General features: G+C 37.3%; 1 protein-coding gene across 3 annotated transcripts in view; it reads right to left on the reverse strand.

Annotated features, from left to right (window-relative positions):
- Positions 1-14,620, reverse strand: part of LOC135687119 (cartilage oligomeric matrix protein) — a 38,941-nt gene that overhangs the window by 15,073 nt on the left and 9,248 nt on the right. For all 3 annotated transcript variants that reach the window (XM_065203593.2, XM_065203595.2, XM_065203594.2), the window contains exons 2-11: positions 14,515-14,561; positions 9,142-9,231; positions 5,473-5,718; positions 4,448-4,552; positions 3,607-3,812; positions 2,897-3,026; positions 2,489-2,640; positions 2,074-2,131; positions 1,325-1,515; positions 685-822 (exon numbers count right to left, since the gene is read on the reverse strand). In XM_065203593.2, coding sequence (XP_065059665.2) covers positions 685-822; positions 1,325-1,515; positions 2,074-2,131; positions 2,489-2,640; positions 2,897-3,026; positions 3,607-3,812; positions 4,448-4,552; positions 5,473-5,718; positions 9,142-9,208 — 1,293 coding nt within the window. In that variant the 5' untranslated portion in view covers positions 9,209-9,231; positions 14,515-14,561. The remainder of the gene's footprint in view (positions 1-684; positions 823-1,324; positions 1,516-2,073; positions 2,132-2,488; positions 2,641-2,896; positions 3,027-3,606; positions 3,813-4,447; positions 4,553-5,472; positions 5,719-9,141; positions 9,232-14,514; positions 14,562-14,620) is intronic.

Below are 14,620 nucleotides of genomic sequence, written 5' to 3' on the forward strand. Positions count from 1 at the left end.
AGCGTTTTCAAGAGCTTAAACGATTTCAACAACGTTCCAAAGAAGGGATCCAAAGAAATTTAGTTTCCTGAAATTCTTGTCTTATATAGAAATATTCTCAGTGAAAAATGTGAAGCCACAAACTCGAGAACTCTAGACGTTTTCGTCAAATGTCAGCTTTCTGATTAACACTTTAATGTTCTAGCATCAGACTGATAACCAGAAATTATTGGATTAATAGATAGTTAAATTCACAAATCCCTGAAAGGATAGAGTTTAATTAAAGCAGATAGTTGCTCTATCTAAAAGAAATTATTCAAACATCATATCAGAAAAATAACTTTGAAAATGCAGTTTTGATTAAGGGCTCTGATTACCAGGGTTCACGACCGTGTCAATGATTTTTGATGATAACGATCGATAATGTCGGATGATGTAATGAAGAAAGTGATCGATATGATTGCGATCATGTAGATCATGATTACAGGGGATGATAACATGATGATTGCGATGATTCACAGTGAAAGCTGCTGATAATGATCGATGCTGATTATGATCGATGGTGATGATAATCGATGGTGATGATAATCGACGCTGATAATGATCGATGGTGAAAATGATCAATGCTGATAATAAATTTGATCACGATTGTCACGACAACAATCATGATTGTCAATTAATGATGATGTAACTTGGTCACAACACCTGCTTGTTCTCCTGTACAAACTTTATACCAAGACCAATAATGGATTTCCCTCGATACCCGAATGGGCAATCTGTACAGATGTAACCAGGAACACGGTTCACGCAAGAAGCTAGTGGGGAGCAAGGATTCAACTTGCACTGAAAAGAAACAACATTAAAATAATCAATAAAGATAAATAATCAGAATTATTCTACAGTGATTGCAAAATTATAATTAAACTCACTGAAAGCCCTTTTACAGGATTTACTATCTTGCTAAGAAACTTTTCCTTATCACTAAATCCGATTGGACTTTCATTTAAATTAGGGGATATATAATAATGAAAAGCACAACCGTGAATTGAAAAAGAATCATCGGCAGAATTATCTTCATAGTCACTATAATTCCAGATGGGCCAGACGTAAATGAAATAAATAATATACAACGGCAGCAAAAGCTGAAAAGAAGTTCAGGGTTTGGATCACTCTGGGTTCAGCAAGGTCCCAACTTTTTCGAAAAAGGACTTTGACGACTCCACTTGGCCTAAAAAGGTTCAATTTTCATGTGGCAGACTTAAGCAAAAGTTCACGAATTATTCTTAACCGTATGACATTGATCAAATTAGAACAGACTTTTACCAAAAGAATTTGAAATAGATACCTCATCAATATCAGAGCAGTTTGCCCCATTGCCAGAAAATCCGGGTGGACATGCACCACACTGATACCCAGGTCCATACTCAGTATTAATGCATTTGACAAATGGAAAACACGGGTTCGTGTCACAGTTTATTGCGTTCCTTTTTGTCCCATTTGAGTTTGAACCAACCAAGGTGTTTGACTGGACAATCACTAAAGAGAAAATAGCAAAATGATTTAGTGTAGAGCAAGAGCAAGTTGTGATTGACAGATTGTCAAAAGAACGGCATTAAATTCCATATTGCGTCTGTTTTGGTCAAAACTTCGTGTTGATGTAACAAACAGTGTGGCTACAACTGGGAAAATGAAATTAAATGTAAAGTTGTAAAACCTCATTGCTTGCAGAATCCAGTGTAGGAAAGCAAAATTGAGACTTCTAGTGAATCAATGTATCAGATAATTAGTAAATGTAAAAAGCAAATGGGCCTATGAAAAATAAGATTAAAAATATAGAAAAATGGGGAAAACAGCCATGGCTAAAAAAATGTACGAAGCAGATGGCTAAATCGTTCTTGAAGAGATCTGCACAAGATAATCACAAAACGTTATCCTAAGTCTGGTTCAACTGTTTAAAATCTGTCTTCTAGATAAAAGGTCATCTTTTTATAGCATTATAAGAAAAGCCCATGGATACAATCTCTTCGCAAAATACATGCGAACAACGCTTAACTTTACAGTAATTGTATTTGTTACTGTCAAGAAGCACAATACCATGTCTGTTTCCTGCTAGTTGCTGTAATATTTCCCTCAATGTCTTCAGCTCCCCAACCTAAAGAAAATACGAAAAAAGAATGAATAAAACCAATAGAATATGATACTTTGTGATAACACGATGTGATTTGTTGTATGATCTATCACTGTGTATAACGAAACAGCATTATAATAGTGTGTTGTTAGGCTGGCCTATTCATTTGCAGTCCTAGGTAGATCGTTATCGAATATTTTCAAACATTTTTTCCCAGAAAGAGCAAAATTTATAATCACTGGGTAACCCCGTCTACAGAGACGAAAAAGCATGCGCAACAATGATCTCAAGTGGCTGTGCGTGCGCACTAACTGGATGGCCGGGAGTAATGATTTCACTAAATGAATTATAGCTGTTCGTTTCCCAAGTGATAACACAAACCTGGTTATTCTGCAACTCCCTGACATCTCTAACAATATCAAGAATCTCTTTTACCAAGCCACCTTCTTGGCTGCCGGATTTGAAAGCGTCCAGTAAGGCCCCAAGCTCCTTTCTTGTTAAAGAGTTTTGCCGTCCGGGCAATCGAGCCACAGCTAAGAGGGGAATGAAGATGCAGCTAAGCACTGTTGAGATGAGAGCAAAATCCACAGAACTAAATAGCAAAATAAGTCTGAATTCAAGAAACTTTGAGATTTGGGAAGCCCAATTCACGTCGAGCAAAGTATGTGAAGTGAAGTCAAGTGAACACCCAAATGATAATGTCCTAACGTCTAAACTGTAAGTGCTTACAATAAAGAGAAAGATGAGAAAGGAGGCCGATTTACGCAAATATGTTTCAAAATCACTTACGTGGGGCATTTGCAACTGTTTCCCGTTCATGAACTGGCTCCTCAAGATTTTTTCGAACATGACACTTTTCTGACTCAACAAACTTTCTTATATCACGGTTTACTGTCATTAGAAACTTCGATATGCTTCCCTATGATGAAAGGGAAAATTAACAAAATAGAAATCAAATCTATAACAAACAGGATGAGAAACGTTCCTGTCAATTCTTAAGAGGCTTCTGGTGTTAGAGTGAAGGATTTATTCGCGAATTTGGGAGGTTATCAAAAAAAGAAGTGGGAATAAATTCCTTTGTTTCCCCCAGATGTTTAAGAAATTCTAGGTAACGCTTGGAGCCCTTGATTTGCTAAATTGGTCCTCTACTGATACACGCTTGGCCGTGTTCTCTCAAGCTTCAAAAGGGTTTCTATGTGAGGGGAAAGCTACTCCGCTAGACAAATTGCGTGCATATCAAAGCTAATTACCACAAGGCGAGCTTGCTAAACCTTATACAATGAATGGTAGCATGAAAAAGTCGAAATATAGTATACTAAAACACTTTTTGCCTCAAAATCCTCAGAGTAAATAAGTTACAAGCAGTAGCTCATATCCAGATGCAGACCGAAAGTAACATGAGGGGAAAACAATGCATTTTGAATGGCACTTGTTTATGACCAATCAGCGGCAGGATTCGCGTTACTGGCGGCTTAAGTGGTCTTATTGAATGACCTTACCCTCCATCTAGCAACAGTAAAATGCTGCACTCCACGTTGTGCCATTCTCATCTCGTAGTCATCACCATGGGCATTTTGGTAGTCAAACGGAGACTGCATACTAGCAACTTTGATGCAGTTCACATACAAATCAACGTTGCGCACCAGACCAAACATAGGCTTGACATGAATAACTATGTAATGCCACTCGCCGTTTTTTAAGTTTCCTGTGAGAGAAAAATCATAGATGAGAAAATTATAGAAAAAATATATGTTATACAGTGCAGTGTTTAAATGTCTTTTCACAAACTACCGCGCTGCATTGCATTTTTTGCTTACAGACTTCACGTGAAACAATTTATCACATAAGCTCATATTAATCCAGATAGTTAAGCATTACGATCCAGGGACATATTTAGAAATCCGCATGCATTGAACGTATTCATAATAGAGCCGCTGGCCATGTTAGAGTTCACAAGCAACAAGGTAGAACGTTGAACGTAGGTTCCCACACTGGACACCAATGCACTTGATTCAAAGGCTTGAAAAATCTTTATAAAATATTCTATCGATTCTTATGAAAGTCACCAGTATCTCATTACAAAAATATTTCAACCTTCACTGCGCTGACACATATAATACCATCGTTAGGCTATTTCTGTATTTCCTACCCATTTGATATCACTTTTTTCTACCAACTTCAGTGATATTTTGCAAATTTGTTTATTCATGCTAACCACATACTGCATCTTTACCGTTCCCAAGATGGAATTTAAAAAGCCCCTAACCAAATGCATCATCAAAAATATCCCAGCAATAAGAAATATTATTAGGCAAAAATTCGAGGCCTAGAAAGACTTACCAATATTGTGGAATGTCATATGCTCTGTTTTTCGGTGTACGAAATGAGGCATACTCAATTTGGCCTTTATACCCGTTCTGAACCAGAGTCCAAACAACGTTTGCGCTACAGCGAAAAAACGTCAAATAAAATTTGGGTAGCCCCGAATTTATTTCAACTGAACATAATAATCAGAGAATCGAAGGATAATAAGGTTTGCATTCTCATTAGAGAGAGAGAATAAAACCTACCTGCAATAATATCTATTCTCTTTTTATGCAATCAGACCGCGGATGATAAAATATAATTTGCTTTAGTAATGTTTTGTTTCATTTCACTTTGTGTGTTTCTGTTTCAAATTAACTGATGATGATTACTGAAGTTCTTAATAAACTGACGATGAATACTTAGTGAACAAAACATGTCTTTGATGTAAAAAGCATCGTTTTATCGCTAAATTTAAAATTCCAATTACACAACCTAATCCTGTACAAGCATTCTGCACTTTTATAATGAACGTAGGATGCAATTTTTTGACAGTCTTGTAAAAGATAAAGATACTGGCCATATGCGGTTAACCATGGTGGAAATAACTAGAACTTGGCTATCAATTAAAAACACAAGAAAACTAAAGACTTATGTGATACGGCGGGATTTGATATCTTATCTCCCTATCTCTATAGTTGCAAGTCTTTCTTCAGAACTACACATTTAACAAAGATAATGTCAGAGTCCATACAACATGGCGGGCAGATTGTCAACCAAAGTGAGAAAGGCAAGCGAAAACAAAAGACAATTAAAGGTCACACCCAAACTACACCCTGCTTTCTTTGTTGCTCCATGGAAAATTTTCAGAGCTCAATGGAAATGCCCCACGGAAGAATGTTTTCCTGGACTTTGATTGGTTATTTGTAAAAGTATTTTCCAAAAGGTCTTTAAGAAACCGTTAACCGTAAAATTAAAAGAAGGAATAGTATTGGCTTTGAAAAATATTACGAACACAATAACAAAATCTCTACGTAATGATCGTGAATGTGACATCAAACCTGTTTTTTTGTTTTGAATCCATAGCAACGTCCCTTTGTTATGAGGCTGCGGTTTAACATAAAATGAAATAATAAACTGGTCGAACTGTGCCAACAAATCAAGGAATTCCTTCGTGATTTTCTCATCTGCAATGAACGCAGACTTTGATTTTTCGAAAGTGTAGATTGGATACGAGGCCAAAGACTTTGATTTGCTTACGCCATTCGAGCCGTCAATCAAATTGAATGAATCTGTGACGTCGATTTCTGAAATACATCAAATATTTGCGATGAAATATTTCCATAACTATTGCACACCGAGTAAAGAAGAGCTCTAATACATACGAAGTGAAGTTTAGAAACGAACTACAGGTGCTTGAACGATAACAGAACGATACTTCTGATCAAGTCAACCTATGAAAATACTAGTAATTATTATCATTATTATTATTAAATGCTTATCGCGATTGAGTAACAGTCATTCTTACCATTAAAATTGTGTTTGCATATGGAGTATGACTAAAATCCAAAATCGGTGCTCAAAGTCCTAGTATAAACTAGCTTAGCAGGATCCCAATTAATCAGTTTTATAGAAACGAGGACGATAGTACCTAAAACAAGTTAAATTTGCCGGAGACCTGAGGACAAGATAAACGTTTATTTGCATCACCAGGAAAACGATGGAAGGGAGGAACACACACACGGACACACGCACATAGGGGCCTTACAAACTCTCTTGACAGAAGTTCAGTTATCAGAATTATTACTGGCTGGCTAGTTAAGGAAAAAAAGGCGAATTCGAAGTAAAGTGTTAAAGGCCAATTAACAACAGCGTGATGAAAGCACTTGCAAATGACTTGCAGATTGCGTGTGTGACGTCATTTTAACGTTAATTATCTGCAATGCGAGCCAAAGGTTGATATGACAAAAAGATCATCTGGGAATTTATGGGTATTAACCCTTAAGCACAATATATTTCTCAAATCAACAATTGGATCAAACTTTAAATTGAGATTTTGACAAACCAAGCAGTGCTATTTAGCTGGCTAAATTGATCATCTTGCACGCCAGCACAAATCGCTGGAAATATCTAAGTGTCCTACTCACAGGAGTGCAGAGAAATAGTAAAATAACGAAAATCGAGGAGAAATAGCAACGTAGTGGGGGTCTAACAACAAATGAACACAGAGATAAATGCATAGACCCCTGGTTGGGGAAAAAGGGCTGGAAGGCAATCAGCTCAATGCCAAAACATTTGTTGTGACTATTACAAAATTAACTTAAAGGGCTTTTGAATAGGAATCTCTAAAATCGAAATAGTAGAAATCTGTTTACACGGGTACACGGGTAAACCTTGCGGAACACGTTAAGCCATAGCGAAAGCAAGAAAATTAGTGAGAGAGAGAGAGAGAACATATTCAAGTGGATCGTCTGCAATATCTCAGGCACTCGCGTTTGGGAACAGAAAATATAGTCTTAACTTGCATTGAAAGGATTTGTGCAGGTCAGGAACAGATCAAGGGTTCTGGGTATTCGAAAAATAAATGATGAGGATTAAAATGATGGCATGGGTGTCAGTAGGATTCTGTTTGGTTGCAATAATAAAATACCAGTTGTTTGGAAGCAAATTTGTTGTCATGTAGGAGAAGATAGCGTAAATCCTCGAATTAGCCCCCCGGGGGCTTATTTTTTAATATTTTTAGATGGGGGATTATTCGAGGGGGAGGCTTATACGAGAGGGTGCTTATAAAATTACAATAGGCATTAAGAAGACATTAATAAAAGACCTTGTATATTTTAATAGGAATTTCTTTATGAACATTTAATTAATAATTACCAAAAATATGAATTTTTGTGGATATTCAATAAAATGCCAAAGGCAACCTCAGATGGCAGAATCAATAAATCGAGGGCAGCCAATTCGAGAATTTACGGTAGCAGTGGGGGCTTATTCGGGGAGGTTTACTGACAATTTATGGTTCTAGGGCGGGGGTTTATTCGAGTAGGGGCTTTTTGAGGGGGCAAATTCGAGGATTTGCGGTATGCCTTTTCGAAAGGACGCTTGGGAGTCCGCATTCTAGCAAGGCCTCTGGGTAAAAATATGACTTTTACATATTCACATTTTCTGGATTACATACTAAGAGCTGATTGACTCGAACTGATTGACTAAACCACAATTCCTGGTAGATAATTCTAGCATTATAAAAAGGCTTTGAATTTCTCAATAACAATGATGGTGCCCTGACCAAACAGTGGGGATTTGGCAGATGGAAAACTCGATTTGTTGTGAATCATTATATACCATTGTCAAATACCAAAAAGCACGTATTTGTTGTTGATAGAGATATACTAGACAAAAAGGAAGTGCTCAAATTTAAGCCAGACTACTTATTTGTTATTGGTAAATAAAACTAGATCCCGGCATAATAGTGCTTGATGTTTGGTATCGTGAATAAAGCATAGCGCATTAAAAGAAGCCACGCCCAAAGAAACAGGGTGCTGCTTCTCACTTTGATTTAGTCGGGAGTTTCAGAAAGGACATACGATGATCAACCTGGCTATATCTGCTTGATATTGAACTCAGGTCCGTTAAATGGAGTTACGCTTGATAAACAGATGACCTAGCGGCATTTCAGTGGACTGATTCCTACAGTTTGGACGTGGAATATTCTAGCCAGCGTCACAGACCGTGACTGAGAAAGATATGATCTTTCACGCAGACTAGGAATATTCCCGTTAATACAACATTTCTGGGCAACACATGGACTGCCCTGGACTTGGACAGTCTGCTTGTTTTCAATGTATACCAAATGGTCAAAGCTAAGATTAACGAGATTCTGTTGAAAAATATTCACATTTGTAAAGAAATAGCTTCGAGTCTTTTCATTCTGTTTTGAATACTGACATCTGACATCTCAAAATTTATCATTGAATAAAAGCAAAACCATTTAAGTCGATTTGCCATATCAATCCTGGAATATTTTAAGAGATAATCAATTCCAATAGGGGGTTATTAGTTGCATTGGACACTGCATAGTTAAAATGAAAAACTTTTTGTTTCCCTAAATCGTTTCGTCACACTGGTTATTTTTGAACAATTTTAAGGATAAGATGCATGCGTAATTTTTTTCTGAAGAGCTGTTTCTTGGGAACATCAACGAAGACTTGTACCCTATGTTTTCCCTTCATTCCTTCCCCGCAAATGTCCAATCCCGATTAATGAAGCATAGAATTATAAACAGAGAAATATACAAGGAGTCTGTCTTGAAATATCCTTCGCCCTTGCTCATTTTTGGCTCATCGCAGACACAAGACATGAAAGTACCAAGAAACACAGGCTAACCTATTTTCAATGCGAACTCAAGCGTCATCAAAAACTATAGGTAACCAGAATCAGTTAAGCAGTGCTCGGCATCAACAAATGTTTTTAAGCAAATCTCATGATGTCTTGTTCTTTTGACAATACGATTGGGATCGCAACGGAACACAACTTTACTTGATATCCAGAAAGCCTATTGAAAAGAGGCAACTAAAACGAATAATCAGAGTTAAACCCATGACTCGCCTACAATAGTATGGCAGGGATTTTACAACGGAGTGTGTGTCCTTCTAAAAACGAGATTTATAGCCAAAAGTTCAATGTTATCAATTTGAATATCTAATTTTAACAAAACAGTTTTATACACTCACCCAAAGCAGACGCCAGCTGAATTCCGAGAACAAGTAGGAGAGGAGCAAGACACTCTTGTCTGGCCATGATCTTTCAGTGAACACGTGTATCTATGAGAAACAGCAAAAATGTTGCATTCACAAAAACGATTGTGAATGGAAGACAACTCCTTGGCTACAGGCTGATAACTTAACGATTTTATTCTAACTTACTGTCGTTAAATTTCTACTGAAGAAAAACGGCTTTGTCACGCAGAACAATACCCCCCGCTCAAAGGCATAAATCTACTCGAAATACAATGACGTGCGTCATTTTCAAAAGGAGCCATAAAATCAGCTCGTTGAAAGTGGTTTGCCGTCGGAATACAAAAATTAATATTGAAAGGGCTTCATCTTAACGTATCATATCACGATACACATCTAAACAAATCTTCTTTATTCGCAACAGAAAAAGCAGTCTGGAAAATGGGTTTTTATAAAAAATCTTTGGTCAAAATGATCCCTCAGTTTGTATGCGTTGGATTTGAATCTCATGCCATAAACACGGCTAATGCAAACAACAGACCAATGGAACTAAGCCCTCAGGACACCTGCACAAAATGCAATAACGCCAGCAAGGAAGACGCAAAGACCAGCAGTGGCATAGAGAAGCGACTCTTTAGAACGGCGATCAGCAGCGACGAGACAGTTCAACAAAAGGGTCTTTACAAAGACCTTCTTCTCTTGTGACGTTTCCAAATTCCAATCTCTTTGGTCTTTTACAAACAATACCGATATTTTTTATGATAATTACGTTTGTGTTTTTTTCATTTACCAGTTATAATTCGCCATATTCTGGGTCTCAGTTATCAATGTTATGATTTTTTGTTATTTTGTTATCAAAAAATGAGATTTGAAACACGCAAAAGTTAAACTTCTGGAGAAAATACTTTGGCAACAATGCTACAAAACCTAGGCAGTAAAGCTCTATAAGATTCCGATAAGAGAACCGTGCAGACGGAGATTGGCGCTTTTCCCCCACTCTTTAAATACAAAGAAAGGCAGTGTGTCAATATATATGGCGAATTGCGTGTATGATCGTTAAACTGCTGATCAACCTCTGAAAAGAACTTAATCGTTCTCTGATTCGGTTGGTTTAAACCAAGCTATTTGATCGTTGATTGGTTTAAGCCGAGCGACAGCCCTCTCCCTTCGAAGCATACTGTTTGTCTGAAAACACTGCATTTAAGATTCTATGAAGGAGCTACCTATCTATCTATCTACCAATAATATACTGATTGCTTTCTAAAAAGAAGCTTAACACCAGTGTTTAAAGAAAAATAAAGAAAAAGAAAATACATGACACATGTACATAAATATATAACACGAGCGCAAGTAAAAAAGCAGACAGGACCCCCAACCAACAGACAGGCAGCCACTGCTCCCAGCGCCATTTTCTGCCCCAACAACAACCGGAGACAGTAAAAATGTCCAAACAGCCAAAAGATGAAAATAATACAGAGTTCAAAAATTCTATTGAACTGGAGGTGCCAATGGTTGTACCCCAACTTTGTACAGTTTCAAACTCAAATACTGGTTTAGTTTAAGCTACTCTCTGACCAGGGCCTTCGAGAAGAAGCTCAGGCCCAGAGGTGATTCACAAAACAGGACCCCCTTAAGAAAATTTCATGTGGCCACGCCCTTCAGTCTCCCGGAAAACAAAGGAAACGCCTTTTTTACGTACAATTGTTGAAAAAATTTCTTAAGGATTTTTAAAAGGAATTTTACATGAAACAAGGACATGTAGACATTTCTCTGCGATAAAGCTACATGCGTAGATTCGATATACGTAGCTGAAATAGTAGTTTTTTGCATTATGAATAGATCCTGTTACTTCATTACGGGCCCCATCGGAGCACGTGCCCCGGACCTTTTACCCCTCCTTATCCCCTCTTGACGCCCCTGTCTCTGACAGAAAAGTGCGATCCAAAGTTCAGTTTAGCGTTTCTCATCAGTGGTGGCTGATTTTAATTAAAATTCAGTTTTTAAAATTGAAACTATTTAAATAAATATGTTTCGGAGCAGTAACAAAGCCAATTTCTTCTACCATCACTGCTAAAAATGGGAGTCTCAACATGGAAAAATATTCAATCGACTAAACAGAACAGAAAATGATTACAATCATGGGTGTTAACAAAAACGTCTAACAACAAGATTATAAACGATAAAAATATTTACACGATCCTTATTGTAAAAAACCTCATTCGAACAGTTAGCAATGCCATATCGTTTGATAGCCCGTGGGAAATATCCGAGCATGGCGACGTTGACAATCATGTTTGATAAAAACAAATGAAAAATAACTGACATGACGGAACTGCAAGGGCGGATCCAGAGCAAACTCGAAGGAGGGCAGTTGGTGGTGGGGGCGCTGAAAATTTCTTCGAAAATTGATGACGAGAGTATGCTGTATACAACAATTTCAGATCCATTTCCGGAATATACAACATAACTTTGAGGTTATCCTTGAAGCAAATTAACCTATCGGTCTCAGAAACTTTTTCACCTGATTCTCATTCTTCAAAAGGGGCGCACAATTTCCAAAAAGGGGCGTCAGACTTGCTTCAATTCGTCGAGGGATAGGCAACTGCCCCAAGTTGCCTCCCTTAAATCCGCCACTGAACTGGAGCAATTTTGTCTCCACGGAAAATATTTGTCAGTTTATCTAAAGATTAAAAAATTCAGGGAAATTTTCACAAGCTGTATGCAACGCAGGGGTATAGAGCTAGGGGGCTCAGGGAGGCTGGTTGATACAAAAAGTTGGCCGTTGTTATTTCTTTCTATTTATTTGAAGACATCTTTGCGTGGGATCCCCTTAATTTGTTCTCATCTCTATTCTCTCTACTCTCATCGTATCTGTTTTCATCGGCATTAATTGAATCAAAAATCTATATAATTTCCATTCAGACAAAACAACCAGTGACGTGTCTTGAACAGGCCCGGTTTCAGGAAATTGTTTTTTTGGTGCAAGTGTTTACCTACCGAGTACATTTTGGCAGCATTACACTTCGTTAATGCGATCATAATATTTTAGCATTGTTAATATTTAAATTTCAGCTATTACAAAGCAACTTCAGCTTTAAAACTATTAGTTTTATGAAAGTTCTTGAATAAGCTTTTGTGGTCACGTACTTTTATTCAACCTTTAGAAACACTGAATAGAACTTGTCTGTTTGTCAACTGGACCCACTTCTTGATAACAGATAAGTTCTATGAAATGTATTTCTCGCAAGAAAATAGCGTAAAGAGATGTAGACGACCTGGTGCATTGTGCTTCGCAGTTTCAGAGACGGAGCCACAAAACTGAGCCAAGGGGGCTAAGAATCAAGTTTAGTGACATAGGAGGACCCACCATAGGTCCGACGCGAAAGAAATTTTTAAATTAAGCCTTCTAGGATGGCTAGAAATGCATCTTCCAGACTAAAATTTTCTCTGTTTTTGTCAGATATCTTGGGATTAATCTTCTTCTGTGATGTTCCTGAAAATTCTCTTTTGGATCAACGGAAAAACTGAACTGCAGAACTTTAAAATATCTTTGAATGTTTTTAAAAATTACATGAAGTACTATTTTCTACAAAAAAGTTTATCTACCCGTCAAATCCCAATTTTACCGACTAAAATCCAAATGGAACAACATCTTAAAAAAGTTTTGTGGCTCCTCTACCTTTGCTACATGAAATAACAGTCTAGTGAGCATCATTCATGGCAAGATTCATGATGTGACTGGTGAACTTTGAGCATGGGTGTAGCAAATGCAAAACCTTTAAGGGGAGGCTTGTTACGGAGTCTTGCCCAAATATTGTTGGCTTGTTGAGGTAAAAGAGCCTGAATTGAGCCTTAAATGTGGTAGATCTTGCCTAATTAGGAGAGGGGTGCAGCCCTCACAGGCTCTTTATCTTCTATCTTTAGATCTTCAAGAATCAACCAGATATACAGTTTCTCCTCTCCAGGGCCGTAAATCTGTCATGTGAATTGGGGGGGTCAGCAGAGCAAATGAATATAAAGTATGCAGTGGCCATGGCACCACAAGGGTATGTGTTATGTGTTATGGAAACAGTTGAGGGGCAAATTACTTTAAAAACAAAAGTCAATATTTTGGATTTCTCAAGACTTTCTGCTCTATAGAAGGTATTTACAGATATTCCTTAGTACATGGACTTGTTGTTATAATTGGATGGATAACATTTTTCAGAGATGGCCCCAAGAAATTGAACCTTGGGAGCTAAGAATCAAGTTAACTGTCGTAGGAGGACCCACCATGGTTGGGTCCGACGCGGAAGAAAATTTTTGAAATTTTACCTTCTAGGAAGGCTAAAAAAGCATCCCCCAGACTAAATTTAATAAAATACTAGAATCGCTCAGGATAGAAAGTTCGGCGTTTCTCAGAAGAACACAGATTATTGTTTATTGGGTGAAATTTTGGAGGGGAAGAGTCATGCTTAAACCTTAGTGTCTGACTTTGGGGTATTATGGAACGCTGTTGTATTGATTGGTAGAAATTTACTTTCTGAACAGAAATGTGCGTCTTCCTTATTTTGACTGATTTCAGTAGGCCATGTTTACACATAAAAAATAAATACATTTGAATGATACAAAAAGTGATTTACTAAATTAAAGCAAATAATAGACAAATAAAAGAAATGTATGTAAGTAAGTTAGTAAATAGGTCAAATAAAATGACAGATTGCTCTCTTTTTATTTCATACTTTGTTTTCAAAAATAAAACGGTAAAAAACGGTAAAAAACGGTAAGTTTTTATCTTGTAAAAATTATAAAAACCACTCTGCTTACAAAAATAACCTTAGTGGCTGAGGTTGGTTGCAATAACACAGAAAAACGCAGTTTGGTTCTAACCCGGCTACCAGGGATTTTTTTCTTTCAAGAAAAATGATGGTAATTTCTCCAAAAAATCGTTTTGCTCCAGATTTTTGGGGGGGTCCAGTCCCCCCCCGTCCCCCCCGGGATTTACGGCCCTGCTCCTCTCCCTCGCATAATAGAATATAGAAGGCATCCCTGCAGGTAAGGGGTGTTGCAAGTTAGATAGAAATGATCCTGATACGCAAAAGAACACGTTTCCATGAGACTGTTTCTTGTTTTTGTTACATGTTTATTTTAGTTTGGGGCAAATAGAAAGGGCACTGGATCTTCACATTACTGAGTCTTTTACATAGAAGATTCACCAGAAACCTGCTCAAACCCCACTGTTGCAATAAATACAAATCACATGTGTGGTGCTATAATATAATCAGACTGTCTTAAGTGACATTTTATTTCACATACAAATAGCAGATTATTGGTTTAGAAACATTGTAATGCAATACCGGAATACATAGCAATGACATACAAACAACATACCTTTGATGTAGTGTCTAATTTGAAGTCGATTTCTGGTAACAGCTTTCCTGTGAACAGGAAAATAAAACATGTCTGAAAAGTGATAAGTAACAAATTAAGAATTATA

The sequence above is a fragment of the Rhopilema esculentum genome, chromosome 20 (assembly GCF_057945365.1).
Source record: "Rhopilema esculentum isolate cy_ngs chromosome 20, ASM5794536v1, whole genome shotgun sequence".
In the NCBI taxonomy this organism is placed as follows: domain Eukaryota; kingdom Metazoa; phylum Cnidaria; class Scyphozoa; order Rhizostomeae; family Rhizostomatidae; genus Rhopilema; species Rhopilema esculentum.